This window comes from Sciurus vulgaris (assembly GCF_902686455.1).
Source record: "Sciurus vulgaris genome assembly, chromosome: 1".
NCBI classification, from domain to species: domain Eukaryota; kingdom Metazoa; phylum Chordata; class Mammalia; order Rodentia; family Sciuridae; genus Sciurus; species Sciurus vulgaris.
This window is the reverse complement of record NC_136461.1, coordinates 145829775-145847672: the sequence shown is the minus strand read 5'-3', so window position 1 is coordinate 145847672 and position 17898 is coordinate 145829775. Positions and strand designations below refer to the sequence as shown.

Sequence of the window (17898 nt, the reverse complement as noted above, 5' to 3'; positions counted from 1 at the left end):
CTATATAAAATAGGTGCAGATTAAGCAGCTTTATTTTTAGCAAGTAAATGAACTAAGGAGGGGAAAGAAGGTTTTTACACTAGATGAAGAAACAGAAGAAAAACATACACTGGCCACTATCAGGACAAGTGGAGAGGAGCCTGGCTCAGAGAGGAAATTCCAAAGTGACATTGACATGATTGAACACCAGTTTAACACAGGGCTGAGAGAGAAAGTGTATGGTATTTTCAAGCCTGGTATTAACATTCCCCCCAAGAAGATTGAATGGATCTATGATGTAAGAATGGGAGTAGGAGATAAGTCAAGTTTCAAGGGGCAGATAATGAGTTCTGTTTTCTATAGAACCAGCGGGAAAGTAGGGTTCTAACACAAGTTGGAATTGGTGACAATTTGGGGAATAAACAAGAACTCCTTGCTGTTTCTCAGAACGCACATTTTCTACTTCTTTTTGTCCTCTGCCTTACCTCCTGATAAAAGGAGTGCTCAAAGGAGTGTGCTAGTGATGGTCAGGTGACCCACAGCTGCTGGGATTTGGTGCAAGGGAAGATGTTTTCTTTCTTTCTTTCTTTCTCTCTTTCTTTCTTTCTTTCTTTCTTTCTTTCTTTCTTTCTTTCTTTCTTTCTTTCTTCCTTCTAATCATTAAGAGCCACTAAAACTGAAATAAATATTGTTGAATTTAAAACTTACCCAATGAATCTGGGATTATTTCATCTGGAGAATGAAGTAACTGTAACGTCTCTTCCGTCCTTTCAGCCAGATTGTCTCCTTGAAGCCTAAATAATTAAAAATGGTGATTGAAACATCTAATGATCTTAAATTATAAAATATAAAACACACACTATGGGGATTAAGACTGAATTTCTAGACCCAAAATCTAGACATGAATCTTTTCAAAGTAGAAATAAAATTTACTCAAGCCATCTTAATGTAGTTTCTTTGCTTTTGTAGGCTTTAAGGAAAAGTGTTCTACCTTTCCTCTTACATACTTGGCAAGTGGGATCTAGGTTCAATCCACTTCACTTCTGAGGCTGACCAGAGAAACATTTATAAGCAAATGTTTTCCCTGAAACTACAAAGGGAGGTTGAGTGGAAGAAAAACAAGAGGCTGATACAATGTGCTCACCTAACTACTAGGTCCAGTACGGTTTTCATGATTACACAAAGGTGTGTCAACACTGCTCTCCAAATCAACCAACCTGAGCTAAAAGTCCTACAGGTCAAGACCAGTCTCAGCAGTGAGAGTGAAGATTTCTGAGGTGTAACTACCTTGGGTTCTCAGAGACACTGGGTTTCCCTCAGGAAAGGAAGACTGTGCAGGTACTTTTGTGACAGTGTATTCTGAACTACTCTGTATTCTCATCTCTAAAGTGAGAAAAGTGGACTGGCAATATCCAGTTCACCTCTGGATTAGTATCACGTTCCAAAGCCCCATTATCAAAGGAAGGTGGAGCTCAGCAACATGTTTTGCACTCTCTCTTAAATAAACACAGCTCTGCTGATGTTGGAGAAAGTGTAACAAACAACTCAGACTGGAAATTTCTACCAGTGTCCTTACTTTTTCTTGTACTTTGCTAATGACAAATGTCCTCATAGGAAAATATTAATAAGTGAATGAAATATAACATTACAGTTTGTTAGAAATAGAAATATAATTTACAACTATACTGGACTCCAATGCTATAATTTTCAGTCATTTTATATCCTTGCTTTTTTATACCATAGAAAAATAATGATTTGCTTTGGACTTTTGCAAAGTTGAATCAAATGTGCATCTTTCCCTATTTACCTTTTTTATAATTATAAATATTATGAATTATACTTGCATTTTTATGTTTATATTATTAAACTCTATGCATAGCAGTATAATAAATTATACACATACTACATTTTATTTTATGTATACATAAAACCATATTTACTGTCCTGCATAAGGTAATTAAAAAATTCTCAAGGGCAATTTCCTAATAATCATACTACTTTTTGGTTAGATATACCTGTATATTATATCTTAATTAATTTTTCAAATTTAAAATACCACTTTTAAGTACCTGAATTAGCTATTATGTCTCAAACCTTCCTTATATTATTTCTTCTTTGTGTACTTGAAGTAATTAGAAAAACTACTTCAATAATCAACAATATCAAATATTCTTTTCTTAAATCTCTTTGTCCAGGATCATCCTATCAAAACTATCAAAGAAAGTATATAAGTACATATTCAGTGAAAGTAATAATTATTATTAAATATTCACAAGAACTCCAACATATATGGGTATTTAACATTGGATTAAAAATCTAAGAGGAAAATAAATTCCCAAGAAAGACAGAGAGAAGCAAGACATTAAAAACTATGCCATATTTTTTGACTCACTGCACACTCATAAGTAGACCAAAATATTTTTTTAGCATTTATTGACATGCTCAGTGATGAAACCAACATTATAGAGATGCAAAGAAATTATAACCATCCCTGATTTCAAAGAGTTCTCAATCAGCTGAGTTGAAAAGTCAAATGGCCATGAACTAAGAAAGCCAACAAATTGGGTGGCCTTAAAGCCAGCTCATCTTTGTCCAAACACTGCCCTCCAGATACCCCAAGAGTTATCTTTATCATGACTTGGCAACAATGTGATTACAGAACACTCTCCTAGCTCTGCCAATGTTCCCCAAACTGTACTGCGCACAACGTTACTTCTGTAAGAGGTTAATAGGTGCTATGCAAACAAGGCTGGTGTGAACAAGTTCGGGAAATTGAGCCTTTAAAAAGTTAAATTGTTCTTGTTTTTTTTAATTTTTTTTTTACCACAAGACTTTTACTCATATTCTCAAACCTTTTCTCTTTGCTTTCTGAAACCACTCTTGCATATTAAGCAAACACTGTTATATTTTCAACCCCTGCAGAGGATGCTTCCTGCTCCTCTTGATCATCCTGAAACTCTTTTCTCCTCCAAGAATATCACAGTACTGGGGCTGGGTTGGAGTTCAGTGGTAGAACTCAGGCTTAGTATGTAAGGGGCCATAGGTTCAATACCCAGTACTCCAAAAAAGAAATACAGTATCCCCTCTCCAAAGAAGGATGCCTAACTCATCAATCTCAGATAAGGCCTGTAAAGACTTTTCCCAGAGGAATTAAAAAAAAAAATTTTTTTTTAATTAAAAAAGACTTTGCTTAGGCTCAAAGTTTACTTCTTCAAACAGGCTACCATCCTGAGTGTTCATGCATGTAGATTCACTTGCTAACCCCACAGCCCCCTCACTCCTCTCAGCTGGAGATCCACCCTTCCACTTCACCTTTCCTAACCCAAGGACAGACAACTGAAACTGCTCCATGTCAAAAACCCATAAATCCAATACTTTCTGAAAACAAACTTAATTCCTTTGGGTTCTTTCACATTCTCACTCTACGTAACACTTTCTCTTCAATAGCTGTAGATCCTCCCTCCCTTCATTTTCTCCTGGGTATCCAGCTTCTCCTGATTCCCTTCCTTCCCCACTAACTGGATCTCACTTTCTTCTCAACTCCCGTGCACTCTGTCCTTCTGCCATTTCTGCCCAACCAGACCTCAGCCTTGTAGTAATCTACCATTCCCTACTTAGGTGTAGCTGAGTAACATGAAGGAAGTCAGGAACCCTCTGGGATTGGTGAGTAGAAACCAGGAGACTCCGGCTTTAAACCTGGGTTTCTTGATTGTCTTTCCTTCAGTCCTTTCACAGTCTTTTCAAAAATGTCATCACTCTTCTGTGTCACTGAGAAAAGTTACATAATCAGGAAAAAAAAAAAAAAAAAAAAACTCAACTCTCCCTCACATGCCAATCTCATAATTATCTTCACCTTGACCTATATTCACCAACTTTCCAATTCACAGAGAATGAGAGACCCTCTCCTTGTGTAAGGTGTAGGCCATCCATTAGGCTCATGGCTTAGATTCCATTGTGTCTTGGTCTTCAGTCTGTTTAACCAACTTCCATGTCACCACCATTATTCTGTTCACCTGCACTCCCCTTTCCCACAGTATATAAACAAGCTCACTTACACACACACAAACAAATAAATTGCTTCTATGATTATCTAGCTGCTGTGGGCCTTCTCTTGTACATTCTTCTTAGAGCTAAACTTCTAAAATATTCTTCAACCAATACCTTTACTTCTAGTTTTCATTCCCTCCTCCACCTGTTTTAATTTGGTTTGTGCTTCAACCACTCTGGGAAAACGGCTTACACCTGACATCTTAATGGACATGTGCAGTGGAAACTTTCCAGACCTCTTTATTTAACCTTGTGTGAACACCTACTCATTCTCTGCTGATTTTCTGGGTGCCCCTCACACTCCTACCTAACTGACTGATTACATGAATATCTCTTTTTAGTCTCCTTTAAAGGCTCTTTTTTCTTTGTAGACTTTTTATCTTGAATCCTCAGCTCAAGATGGATATACCAAATTCTTGCAGGACATTTTCTTTGGATGCTTTAAGCTCCTCAAAGGCAATGCATCCAAAAGCAAACTCATCTCCATTATCACCTGCACATTACTAATCCATTCCAGTCTTGCTAACAGTACTTCCTCAAGTTGTCAGTTACATCCATCCCTTCTTTTATACGAATGCTATGATATGATTGCTCATCTTGATTTGACTGGATTATCATGTAGTTTTGTCACAGATATTCATACTTAGAAATTTGCCTTCCAAAAATCCATTTCCATATTGCTACCAAAATGTTCACAACATGTATCCAACCATATTACTATAATGCTTTAAACCTTTTAGTGTAAAAGGTCTTAACATAAGTAGTCCTACTGGGTCCAGGAATAGGTTTTAAGGGAGTTAAAGTAATTCATAATGAATGGAATGAAGACTTTTGGGTGTTTGTGATATTTTTCTGGAGAGAGAGAAGCAATTTTAACCAGCTTCTCAAAATAATCCTTGACTCAAAAGGGTTTAAGAACTACCATTTTCATTGGCTTCACATTCCCTGCAGAATGAGTTATGGTTTCCTTAGCAAGGCATCTGAGCCTCTTGATTGCACAATCCCTACCTGTGTCTACAGATTCATCTTCTTGGATATCCCACCAGGATTTTATACTCCATAAACCCCAAACTACTTTCGCTTTTGGAAGGTATTTTGTTATTAAGCCTCTGTGTCATTATACTATTATCTCTGGCAGCATTTACCTCCTCCATTTACTATGTGGTTTATTTCCATCTTTTTCATTCTAAATTATCCTCTTTACAGAAGCTTTTCTTCTGGAAGTCTTACCATGGTTACAAATCTTTTCCATAACTCTTACTTTACTGAATTTTTAGTTGCATATTAGATGTCTGTGTTTGTCAACATGCTGTATCTTAAAGGAAAGAATTCTGGTCTTTATGTGTTTCATGCACTTAACATGTAGCTTAGGCCCATCTTGGTACCTTGTAAACTCTGACAGACATTTCTAAGGTATTTTTAAGTGATTATTTCACTTTGAAGATTAAGAAAAGATATAACCCATCCTACATACAGGGAATTTTTCTACAGAATACTATAGTATAATTATAATTATATTCCCTTGAGAAGTGTTGAGCATTATCCTGCTTGTATTTAGGGTAAGGCTGTTTTTAGCCAGGTTCACCATAATGCAGCAAATGAGCCAAACGCTCACACATTAAGTGGCTGTACAATCCAGCAGTAGGAATGAGGGATGTAGAAGTGACAAATGAAAAAAGGAAAGCCAGCACAATGATGGAGTGAGTCAAACCCTGCACAGGTGACTGCTCCTATTCTCACAAAAATTTCTGAGGAAAACTTAGGCTCAAGATCAAGGATGGTGCTTCAGCATTGATATTCCTGAACTTATGAGATGCACGTGCATTAGTACTGAATAGTGCCCATTGGCTATCCTGGGGCAGGAAATAAGATCTAAGGTCTAGGATAAGGTGAGATGCTGAATGTTGCGCATGCACAAAGCCTGTTACCGCAACTTGAGACATGTGCAAAAGAGTGGTCAACAAGAAGTGAGGCAGAGAATTTGGAATGAGGTACAAATGAAGCTGATAAAGATAGCAAATGTATTTGAGTTTAAAATTAATGAATCAGATTTAATTTTATACTGTCCAGTGATAATTAAAGGAAATGTTGTTATAAATATTAGAAAATTCTCTCTCAACTTTTGTAAGTCATTAGTTATCTCCTACTGATTCAGTCTTAATAGTAAATAAGTCAATGAAAATTGTATTCATGGGATTATTATGCTTATCATAGTACCTGGCATATGTGCATGACCAACAGAATCTTACTAAATAAATATTGTTGGAATATTTATTTACCCCTGAGTCATACAAAATAGACTTAAGGAAGATGGATCAATCAAGAGAAAAGAAGTCAGAGCTTGCTCAGGGTATGGGTAGTCACAGAAGTGGTTAGAATTTTGATGCTTTAAGACTCAATTGATCCCATTTTTCCACTCTGTAAAGAAAAGTAAGAACACTGAACATATAGCCAATGAACTGCCAAGTATTGGTCCAAAATATCAATAAAAACACACTATCAGTAGTCACATCAGTTTTAAGGAGGGAGTTTTGAATAGTGTAAGTAGTGGGAGAACAGACAAGGTAATCTGTGCCATTTTGTTTTTCTACTTAAAAAACATCCAATACACCAATAAAAAGATACATTTTCTTTTTTTAAACATCCACGGTATTTAGTGTCAATCCATGTAATGAGCAATATAGAATGCAAATATGCAAATACATATCTTTCACATTGGTCTAGAAAACATCAAGAATCCAGATTCAAAAGCAGTCATCTTTCTGTATGTTATCGCGCTAAATATTATCCGTGTTTTATCTTGCCTGAATACTTTCTGGAAGAAAGACGCATGTAACTAAAGAGTAGATGTTCATCAAATGTTTCTTTGGCATTTTATAATTTAATAATTAACTAAATGCCAAACTAACATTTGTACCTTGTATAGAAACTCAGAGAGGCTGATAAATGAAAGATGTGTTAATTAGAGAAACCTTAATGGAGTAGCTAGTACTTGAACAGGGCTTCAAAATCATCCTAAAATTAGGTGGAGAAAAAGAGAAAGGTTTTCCAGGAAAAAGAGCAGAAAAATAATGGACTAGATTCAGGTGGGAAAAAGAAGTCTCCCCAGATGGAAAAGTCAAAAAAAGAAGAAAAGAGAGGAAGAGAGAGAACACCAAGCATAACATAAATTGACTAATAACTTCAGGGAAAGAAGTGTGTTGAGAGCAAGGAATAAATGACTCTAGATCAATGAGTCCAGATGGGGTCTTGCAAAACAAAGAAGAAGAATTAGACTGAATATAGCTTTGAAGGTTTTTGATTATATGCCTAAAATGATAAAAAGTTGTGCAAAGAAGAAGAAATAGTCATCATTAGATTGACGAAATCTAATAGAGCATTTGAAAAATTTTGACAAAAATCCAGAACAGAAGAGCAAAAGCCTGGAGAGAAAGGTTGACCAAGTTCCCATGTTCCCAGAGCTTATCCGATATAACCAAGCTGATGAACAAACCAGTAAATGGCGTAGAATTGGGTGTTGACATGAAATCTGCTCAATGTTAAAGGAAGGAGAAGTAAGGTCAGGAAGGCATCTCGGAAGGGTCTGCAGGGGGGATGTACAAGTTCACAGAGAGGAGCAGGGAAGGCCTCCCTTAAAGGTAGCATTAGATCAAAACTTGAAGTGAAGGAGTAAGTGATCTAGACGTCTAGAAAAGATCATTACAGGAAGAGGAAGAGCAAATAAAACTATTTTGAGGCCAATGGCTAGAGTGGAGTGAACGAGGGAATGAATAGAAGGTGATGTTGTCAGACAGATAACTGAGGCCAGATCACACAGGGCAGGCAGCAACATCATCTAGATATTTGATGATGAAATACTAGTCTTCTTTCCTGAAAATTAAAAAAAAAAAAAAAAAAAAAAGGAAGTCATTGGAGAGTCTTGAAAGAAACAGAAGTGATGTGATCAGACTTTTGCTTTAACGTGGATCATTCTACCTCTTGTGTTAAGGAGAGACTGTGGGGCAGGGGCCACACAGAAGCAAAGGAATGCCTTAGGAAGTTATCACACCAATCTTGGTAAGATAATTGTGGCTTGTGCAGAGTAGCTGTGAGAGAGGTGGTAAGAAGTGAGCTGATTCTGGATAAATTCCAGAGCTTTACCCAACAGTATATAAGATAATTTAGATTGGGGTATGAGAGAAAGAAGGAGAAAAAAAACTGACCAAAGTTTTTGACCTGAGGATCTGAACTGATCATGTTGCTGAGATAAGGGAAATAAGGGCAATTTGCTGAGATAAGGGAAAACAAAAGAAATTTGGTGGGATATAATTTGGGATATGGCAAGTTCAGGATGCATTTTAGACATGTAGGTAGAGGTGTGGAAAGGCTATTAGATACCAATATGGAGAGACTAAATAAGTGATTGGAGTTGTAGGGTGAGGTTTGCCCCTTCTGGATTCCAAAATCTCTACAAAGAACATCAGAATATGATATACTGCTACTTAATTCTGCCGCTTTGAATATTATAATTTTGTTTCATTGCAAAATCAATGTATATCTTGATAAATATCAATTAAATCAGAGGAATCAAATTAAACAGTTTGGGTTGTAAGAAAATGTTGAGCGATTTTCTTCAAAGCACTAGGAAATTAACTCTTCTTTCCCTTTTAAAGTATGCCTTACATTCACAAAGCCTCTTTCAAGATTGAAGTCATCAAGTTGCTTCTCTCTTTCTAAATGTTCATTTTCCATTTTAGAATTCCAGTACATTTCATTTAAGGGAAATTCTAAGAACCTATCATTCATTCACTTTTGAAGTCTTAAAAAAATCAGAATTGTCATCAAAAATTTGTTCAGACTCTTTGAAAGCAAAGTTTAACCTCCAGTCCTGAGCCTATAATCTGGCCTGAAAGCTATGTGCATTTGCATGATCATCCTAGTGACTTTGCAAATTTACAGAAGTCAGAGACCAATCTTGATATTCTCTACCCATCAGGATCTTGCATATCAACTTACAATTGTGGGTCTCAGAACAACTAATTCTATCTGAACGCATGTCTACCTGAATTTGTTTGGCATTTTAATAGTACCTTTCCTGCCCTAGAAAAAGTCACTGCTGCCCTTTGAAACTTTACCTCCCTGCTTCCAAAGACTCAGTTCTTCAGTGAATTACCTGGATGTTCTTCTTCCCACTCTCTTTTCCAAACCCAACTACTCCTTCTCTTCCATCCTTGACCATTCAGGTTCCCTTTCGAATATAGCATTCTTACTTTGACTCTGGCCCTTTGGGGAATTTCCTGTACCCCAAACAGCTCTACCTCCAGGATCTCTACCAAAAGAAAATTGCCAGCCGTACCTAGATTCCCCTTATTTTGGTATATTCCTTCCAGCATCCATTTATAGGCATTCTTGCTTGATTCTGGATATTGTTGTTGCAGAAGGAAAAGTAACCATGCATCAAGATGAAACATCTTTTTCTGGAGAGCAGAATGGACCAAAATAATATCCCCACTCACCTTGGAGCCTTCTTAAACTGCTTATTAAATTCACTCCCTCACCAGAAGATCCTCTGAACATTAACCTCTAAAACATAATGATTGATAATGACATAGAGATAAAAACCATGCTCTTTCCTCCTAAATTTTTCTTTTCACTCCCTATACCCTAAAAGTGAGATATGGGCCTGCAAACTGTATGTAACTCTCTAACCAAATTTATAGTTCTTTCACATATACAGGATGGCAGACATATAGTTGCCATAGTGACCTCTTATCTGAGCTGCTAATTATTTTCCTGGCAGAGGCTTAAGAATTTTAAAATCAAATCTAAGGAAAATACACATGGAGAATAGATATGTTCTGTTGTTGGGCTCTTCTGCTTTACCTCAACTCAAAAGTAAAAATATCAACATAAATAAGGTACAGATAATGAGGCATGGAACAGGGTTGATTCTCAGCATACTTGGGAACTACTGAACTAGATCTTCCAGGTAGATCTGGCCTGAATCTGGGCCTCTGGCTCACATACCTTGGTATATGCACAAGGGACACCCCTGGGGATATTTCAACCTTCCTTAGATTTGAAACAGCCATGAGAAAGGATTATGTTTGAATTGCCAAACTGCTCTGAAACTAAGGACAAACCAGAAAAAAACAGCCAGGCACAGAAGGTGCGAGAGACAGAGACAGCCCCACACATTGAAATCTGTATGTGTCCTTCAGAAAAATCATTCACACTCATTTCACATTCATGAAAGGATCTATCTAACTGTGGGTGATCTTTTTGTCTCCCATCATTCCTAGAGTGCAAGTAGGTAGCTAAGTTCCTTTTCTGATGCTGCAGACCAGTGGGTCTCAAAACTGGTGTGCCTTGGAATCTCCAAGAAGACTTCTAAAAACACAGATTGCTGGATTCCACCCACAGAATTTCTGATTCAGAAGGTCTTGGGTAGAGATTGAGTGTTTTTGTTTATAAGAAGTTTTCAGATGATGCTGATACTCTGACAGAGACCGTCCTCTGCAGTACCACCTATTCATGGCATAAACGGAGAAAGATCTTTCCATCCATTCTTGTGGGGGTAGTAGCATCACGCCATGAGTGAATTCAAAAGCAGAGAAGAATCTACCAAGGCATGGTAGTGTTTTTCTTTCTCTAACCTTGCTAGGTATTGACTTTTACGTGAATAATAAACTTTATTCCCTAATATGTTGTGATTCATTCTGCAAGTCTGATTCTATATGAGCTCAGGATGCTGCGTACTTAGCCCAGCTGAGAGAAGTGCTTGGTCAGCAGACATCAAGTCCAACAGCAGCTGTGAGGAGTCTGTAAAGTGCTGATTTCTAGCAGGTTGAAAAATGGAATCAAGTGTGGAGCCAAAACACTCTTGTAAACTTGCCAAAACTTACTGTCTTCCCTTACCCACTCCTTCATTTAATCAGAGAGATCTCTGAAACTAGGGGCTACCTCACATATATAATGATGGAAGGACACCCCTCTTTTGTATATCCCTTGAAAGTCTCTGTTAGATAGCTGGCTTCCTATTTGTACTTATTAATCTCTCTCTCTCTCTCTCTCTCTCTCTCTCTCTCTCTATATATATATATATATATGTATATATATATATATATATGTATATATATTTCTTCTTTCTGTTTCTCAGAATTAAAATCAAACTCAACACTTTACTTTCTCCACAGTACCATTGGAAGTGATAATAGGTCACCGTTGCTTGGATGGTCTAGGGTTGTTTTAGTCAGCTTTTTCACCACTGTGACCAAAAGACCTGACGAGAACAATTGTAAATGAGGAAAAGCTTATCTGGGGCTCATGTTTCAGAGGTCTCTGTCTGTTAAACCACTGAATCCATTCCTTGAGGACTGAGATGAGGTAGAATATCATGGCAGAAGTGTGTGGCAGAGGAAAGCAGCTGGGGACATGGCTCCAAGAAGCAGGGTGAGAGAAATCTGCTCGACAGGGAAAAAATATAAAACCCAAAGGCACACTCTCAGGGACCCACCTCCTTCAGCCATACCCTACCTGCCTACAGTTATCACCCAGTTAATCCTTATCAGGGAATTCATGTGCTGATTAGGTTAAAACTTTTATAATCAAATCATTTCATCTTTGAACTTTCTTGCATTGTCTCACGCATGAACTTCTGGGGGACACCTAATATCTACACTACAACAAGAGTAGAACCTTAGTTTCCTTTTTTTTTACTTTTTTCATTTCATAGGATTTAGAAAATCTGAAATTAAATTATGAGAAACTGAAATTAAATTGTGATAAATTAAGAGGTATAGATGGAGGTGAGATGTCAGTAGGGATCTATTTGCCAACATATGGAAATTAATAGAATGTCAATAGTAGTAATATGCAGTCTCATAAATATTGAGATATTGCTACTAAAATGTGATCATCACAAAGAAGTGAATCAGGATCAGCTTCACAACAATCCTTCAGAAAGGTGGAGCTCAGTGGGAAAGTGCTTGCATGTGTGAGGCCTGGGTTCAATTCCCAGTACCACAGAAAGAGAGATAGAAAGAAAGAGAAAAAAAAAGAGAAAGGAAGTTGTATATTGTTGTGGAGAATAAACAAAGGAAATCTCAGAAAAACCTCACCTAGTTCCACCTAAGAAGGAAGGACAAGGATAGAAGACAAGAAAAATCCGAGATTTCCTCAGAAGCATGGAACCAGCGGGTTGTGAGGTGGCAGTCCAAGGAAGTCAAGATGGTGACCTACCAACTCACATGCAAAGGCTCCTGGGAGGAAATGATCACCCCGACTTAAACATTACACAACATATGCACCTATCAAAACATCACATGGTACCCATTAGGATTTGAATCTTAAATGTCATCCAAAGGCCCGTATGATAAAGGCTTAGTGCCCAACCATGGCACCATAGGAAGGTGGTGGAACTTTTAGGAATTAGGGACCAGAGGAAATGTGAGTTCATTGTGGGCGTGCCCTTGACCAGGATATTGGAACCATAGCCCCTTCCTCTCTCTCTTTCTACTCCCTGGCTGCCATATGGTGAACAGAGACTCCCACCGGCCACACTCCCACAATGACATAGTATTCCACCTCAGGTCCAAAATGATGGGCTGAAACCTCTGAAACCATGAGCCAAACCTCCTTATAAGTTGATTACCTCTAGTATTTTGTCCCAGTGATGATGGAAAGCTAACACAGAAGCCAATAAATATGTGTAATTTTTATATTTTTATGTATCTGTTAAAAATAATTCTTAAAAGGAAAAAAGGTATGTTATATAACTTACAAAATGCAAGAGAATAAATAGAGCAAATGAAAGGAAATAAAATATCAAGGAATGCTAAAGCACAAGAAACAAATAACAAAATATAAAATATACTTGGTATACATACAATAAATGAGATGAGTTGTATATTTAACACCCAGTATGGGGGACTGTGTGTGTGGCTTAGTAAGGGGCATATAATAAGTATTTGCAAAGTCAACAAAGCAAACAAACAAAAAAACAACAAGATACGCAGTATGAGACAAAAATCTAAAGTATACTGACTAAAAGAGACATATCTGACATAAAGTTAAAAACAAAAGTTAAAAGTCAAAGTGTAGGGATGAATATGCCATTAAAATGCAATGAAAAAAATTAGCCTTAGTTTAACCCTAATATTAGAAGAAGCAGAATGAAAGAAAAAAATCACATGTAGTAGGGGAAGGGATGTATTTACTGATGGAAAGCACAGTGAAATGTGAGTTTGAGAATCCATCCATCTGCACCTATGAGGTCCACACATGTCTGTAAACCCATTCATCATTTCTTCTGTAGACTAGGTTAGCATGTTATCCTATCATTACCACCAGGAGATGATCTAAAAGAAGGCAACAATGTGCATGTCTGGTCCATGATTGCCTCTCACAGTCCTATAGTTTCAATTAATTATTCAATTGATTAATCATAATGGATTTCTATTAGCTGAATTGTATGTCACTAAAATAGAGAAAAATAAACCCATTATAACTAAGGAAAATTTGAGAAAAATTAAATGATATAGAACTTTTTCACTTATCAGCCTGGTAAAGATTTTTTTGAATATGATTTGGGGCAAATCAATACTTGTGAAATCAAGATGGAAGACGATATTACCCCAGTCCTAAAGGGTAATTTGTCTATAATAAGAAACAGAAATTTACATTTAAATAGACATGGATTCATTAGATTTTTATATCTTGTTTGAATCATCAGTTCCTCCAAAGACAATTTAGCAAAGTCAGAAAGATGTTCATCACTGTGTTAATTAACCAAAATAAACAATAGAAACTGGTTTAAAAGCAATGGAGACATACACATGCACAAGTGTCCTAAACAGTGAGAAAAGACAATGCAGATATATATTCACTGATGTGCCAGATGAACTATATCAAATTGAAGGAAAAAGCGCATACATACATGATGATCTCACTTTGTAAAATATAGGAATATATGACAATAAATGATGATAGAGAAAAAATACAAAAGAACTTACACTGGAGTCATGGCAAGGCTCTCTCCCAAGCTAATAAAAAATACGACAGTTCTGATACCAGAATAAATAGCAACAATACTATCACATGCACTATGGAGATTTAATGCAATTCCTATTAAAAATCCAATGACATTCTTCATAGAAATAGAAAAAGAAGTCATAAAATTCATATGGAAAAATAAGAGACCCAGAATAGCCAAAGCAATCCTTAACAAGAAAAGTGAAGCAGGAGGCATCACAATACCAGACCTTCAATTATACTACAGAGCCATAGTAGAAAAAATGGTATAGCGTTGACACCAAAGCAAACATGGAGACCAATGGAACACAATAGAATAAATACAGTTACCCCATAGTACATTGGAGTACAGTATCCCATACATACATTGGAGAAATGATAGCCTCTTCAACAAATGGTGCTGGAAAAACTGGAAATCCAAATGTAGCAGAATGAAATTGAACCCCTATCTTCACCCTTCACAAAACTCAACTCCAAGTGGATCAAGGACCTAAACATTAGACCAGAGACCCTGTACCTACTAGAAGAAAATGTAGGCCCAGCTTTCCATCATCTCAGCTTAGGAACCAACTTCCTCAACAAGACTCATAAAGTGCAAGAAGTAAAATCAAGGATCACTAAATGGGATTGTATCAAACTAAAAAGCTTTTCTCAGCAAAAGAAACAATCAAGAACATGAAGAGAGAGCCTACAGAATGGGATGAAACCTTTGCCACCTGCACCTCAGATAGAGCATTAATCTCCAGAACTTGAAAACCTGAACATCAAAAAATAAATAAATAAATAACCCCATCAACAAATAGACAAAAGAACTTAACAGGCACTTTAAAGACTAAGAAATATGATCAGTCAACAAATATTTGAAAAAAATGTTCAACTTCTCTAGCAATTAGAGAAATGCAAATTAAAACTACACTGAGATTCCATCTCACTCCAGTCAGAATGGCAATAAGCAAGTAATGATAAATGTTGGAGAGAATGTGGGGGAAAAGGTACACTCATACATTGCTGGTGGCACTGAAAATTGGTGCAATCATTATGGAAAACAGTAGGGCGATTTCTCAGAAAACTTGGAATGGTACCATCATTTGACCCAGTTATTCCACTCCTCGGTTTATACCCAAAGGGCTTAAAATCAGCATGCTACAGTAACAGAGCCACATCAATGTTTATAGCAGCTCAATTCCCAATAGCCAAGCTATATACCCAACCTAGTGCCCTTCAACAGATGAATAGACAAAGAAAAGGTGGTACATATGGAATATTACTCAGTCATAAAAAAGAATGACTATGACTTATGCCAGTAAATGGATGGATCTGGAGACTATCATTCTAAGGGAAATAAGTCAATCCCAAAATACCAAAGATGAAATATTTTCTCTGATATGCAGATACTACCTCACAATAAGGGCAGGGGGAGGGAAGAATAGAAGTTCATTGGGTTAGACAAAAGGGAATGGAGGGAAGGGAGAGGAGGTAAGAATAGGAAAGACAGTAGAACGATTTGGACATAACTTTCCTATGTTCATGGTGTATATGAATACACCACCAATGAGACTCCATATCATGTACAACCACAAGAATTGGATCCTAATTAGAATAAATTATACTCCATATATGTATACTATGTCAAAATACACTCTTACTGTCATGAATATCTAAAAAGAACTCAGAAAAAAATACAAAAAAAAAAAAAAAGAATAGTTGCTAGCAAGATTAACAGAAAATCTGTACCTATTTTTCCAAATGCACAATTCTATGGAGCTCTCTTCACAGGTTAATAGACCAAAGTAGAATATCAGTTTAGGAATGCAAACATAACATCAGTTTCCTTCTACAGTACTTGAAGGCAACACCAATGTGCTCATTGCAGGCAACAGACAGACACATGCTAAGGAAGTCTTACTTTAGCATTAGCCATGGCTTTGAAACATTTTCTAGACTTTAAGTTTGTTGTGAGGCAAGAAGCTTGGCTTATTTAAGTTTGTATTTAATGTAACCCTGCATAATGTCACAAACTTGGATAAGAAATAGTTTTTTAATGACTACATATCAATTTGCCTTGTTGAATAGTATTTGGACGGAATACTGAAATTTGCTGATAAGCAAATACATGATCTAGAAAATTGGTTGAGTTTTGGAAATGTTAAGTATGTGAAGTCCTTAAGGAGGTTTTAATGGAATAAATAAAGCCCTTCTTTTATTCTATTAACAATGCTTTTAAAATTTTTAAGGTCGACACTGAATATAAATGTCTACGAAATTGGAAAAGCTAAAACCAATCAGGCATAAAGATATTAAGATGATTCATCTTTTGGCATAACAGTCAACATCCAATGAACATAAATACTGCTTTGTTAAATTTTAACTACCTTAGTCTAGACTTTATTTTTTCTGTTATGCAACATGATTTGGTCTCTTGAAATGATAATATAATGTGTTTATAGTGAACTTTTTCTCTCTGCATTGTGCAACAGGAAAGCTAAAAGTGGTTTGCAGTGATAATCAGACACAGGCAAAAAAACAAGAGTTTTCCAAGGAGTCTTAAATATTTATTAACTTTGTTACAGTTCAAATATGAGGTGTCCCCAAAGCTCAGGAGATAATATAGGAATGTTCAGAGATGATATGATTAGATTATGAAAGCTATAACCTATTCAGTGGATTCATCCATTCGATGAATTAATAATGTGCCTTTGGGGTTGATATTTTGTTCAAGTACCTGGATTTCTCTCTGCTTTCTGACTGCCATTACCAAACAGCTTTCCTACACAAAGCCCCTTCACCGTGATGTTCTGCCTCCCTTCAGACCCAGAGCAATGGACTTGGCCAACCATGGACTAAACCTCTGAAACCATTAGCCTCAAATAATCCTTTCCTCCTCTAAGTTTTTGTGATCAGGTGTTTTGGACACAGCAATGAAAAGCTGACTAACACAACTTAATTCTTGTATATTATGTTTCAAATCACAAGTTAATCTTTCCCAGATTACATCTATTATTCTGACTTGTGTGTGACATGATTTACATATTATAGAATTTCTGATTTTAAGTAAGAAAGTACATGACTATATTTAAAATTCTGAAGACAATCTGAAAGATGTTTCCCTGAAAATAGATTTACTAAAACATAATGCTTAATAAAAAAATGGCATTGATATTAAAGTCATTTTCATTTCCCTTTGAATATTTCATCCTATATCTTAAACACTAAATTTTACCATTAAAAATAACTACATATTTTGAGAATTCTTATTCTGAAATGCTATAAGAAAATTCAAAATTTAATAACACTTAGTATTCTTTAATAGTAACAATATTTCTAGTCTGGTTTGATTCGAAGATGTTTCTTTATACTTGTGATAAGTTTGCTGATTATGGAAATAGTTAAAAGAAGACAGGCATACAGATAAAATAAATAAAATCCTCTGTTTGAAAGGCCTTATGCAGATCATTAAGGAACTGTGAACCAAGTATAAGTACCATAATAAGTAATTGAAAGTAATTTAAACTTCGGTTTTACTACAAAGTGTACCAGGGAGGGCCAGAATGTCGAGCACGTGAACAATAAACAACAAGTCTCCAGATATGGGTAAAATACAGATTTTTCACTCTTTATTTCTGTTTCTCACATAATATATCTCATCTTATGTCTATCAGAAGAGTCATTTGACATCTTATGACAACAAAATACAACCCAGTAATGCTATTGCTGTTACTTGTTAAGAGTTTTAAACAAGGATATTAGAACACTTTCAAACATTATTATTTTGGTGTCATGATTGATATTCTTGACAAAACTAAGGAACTCACACTTTTTTTTTTTTTTTTTTTTTTTTTTTTTTTTTGGTGCTGGGAATCA

The 17898-nt window shown here is 36.2% G+C and overlaps 1 protein-coding gene across 1 annotated transcript in view; it reads right to left on the bottom strand.

Annotated features, from left to right (window-relative positions):
- Positions 1-17898, bottom strand: part of LOC306641205 (uncharacterized protein C8orf34 homolog) — a 490512-nt gene that overhangs the window by 92298 nt on the left and 380316 nt on the right. Inside the window, 1 exon segment of the mRNA XM_079106179.1 lies at positions 688-773. Within this exon segment, the coding sequence (XP_078962305.1) occupies positions 688-773 (86 nt within the window).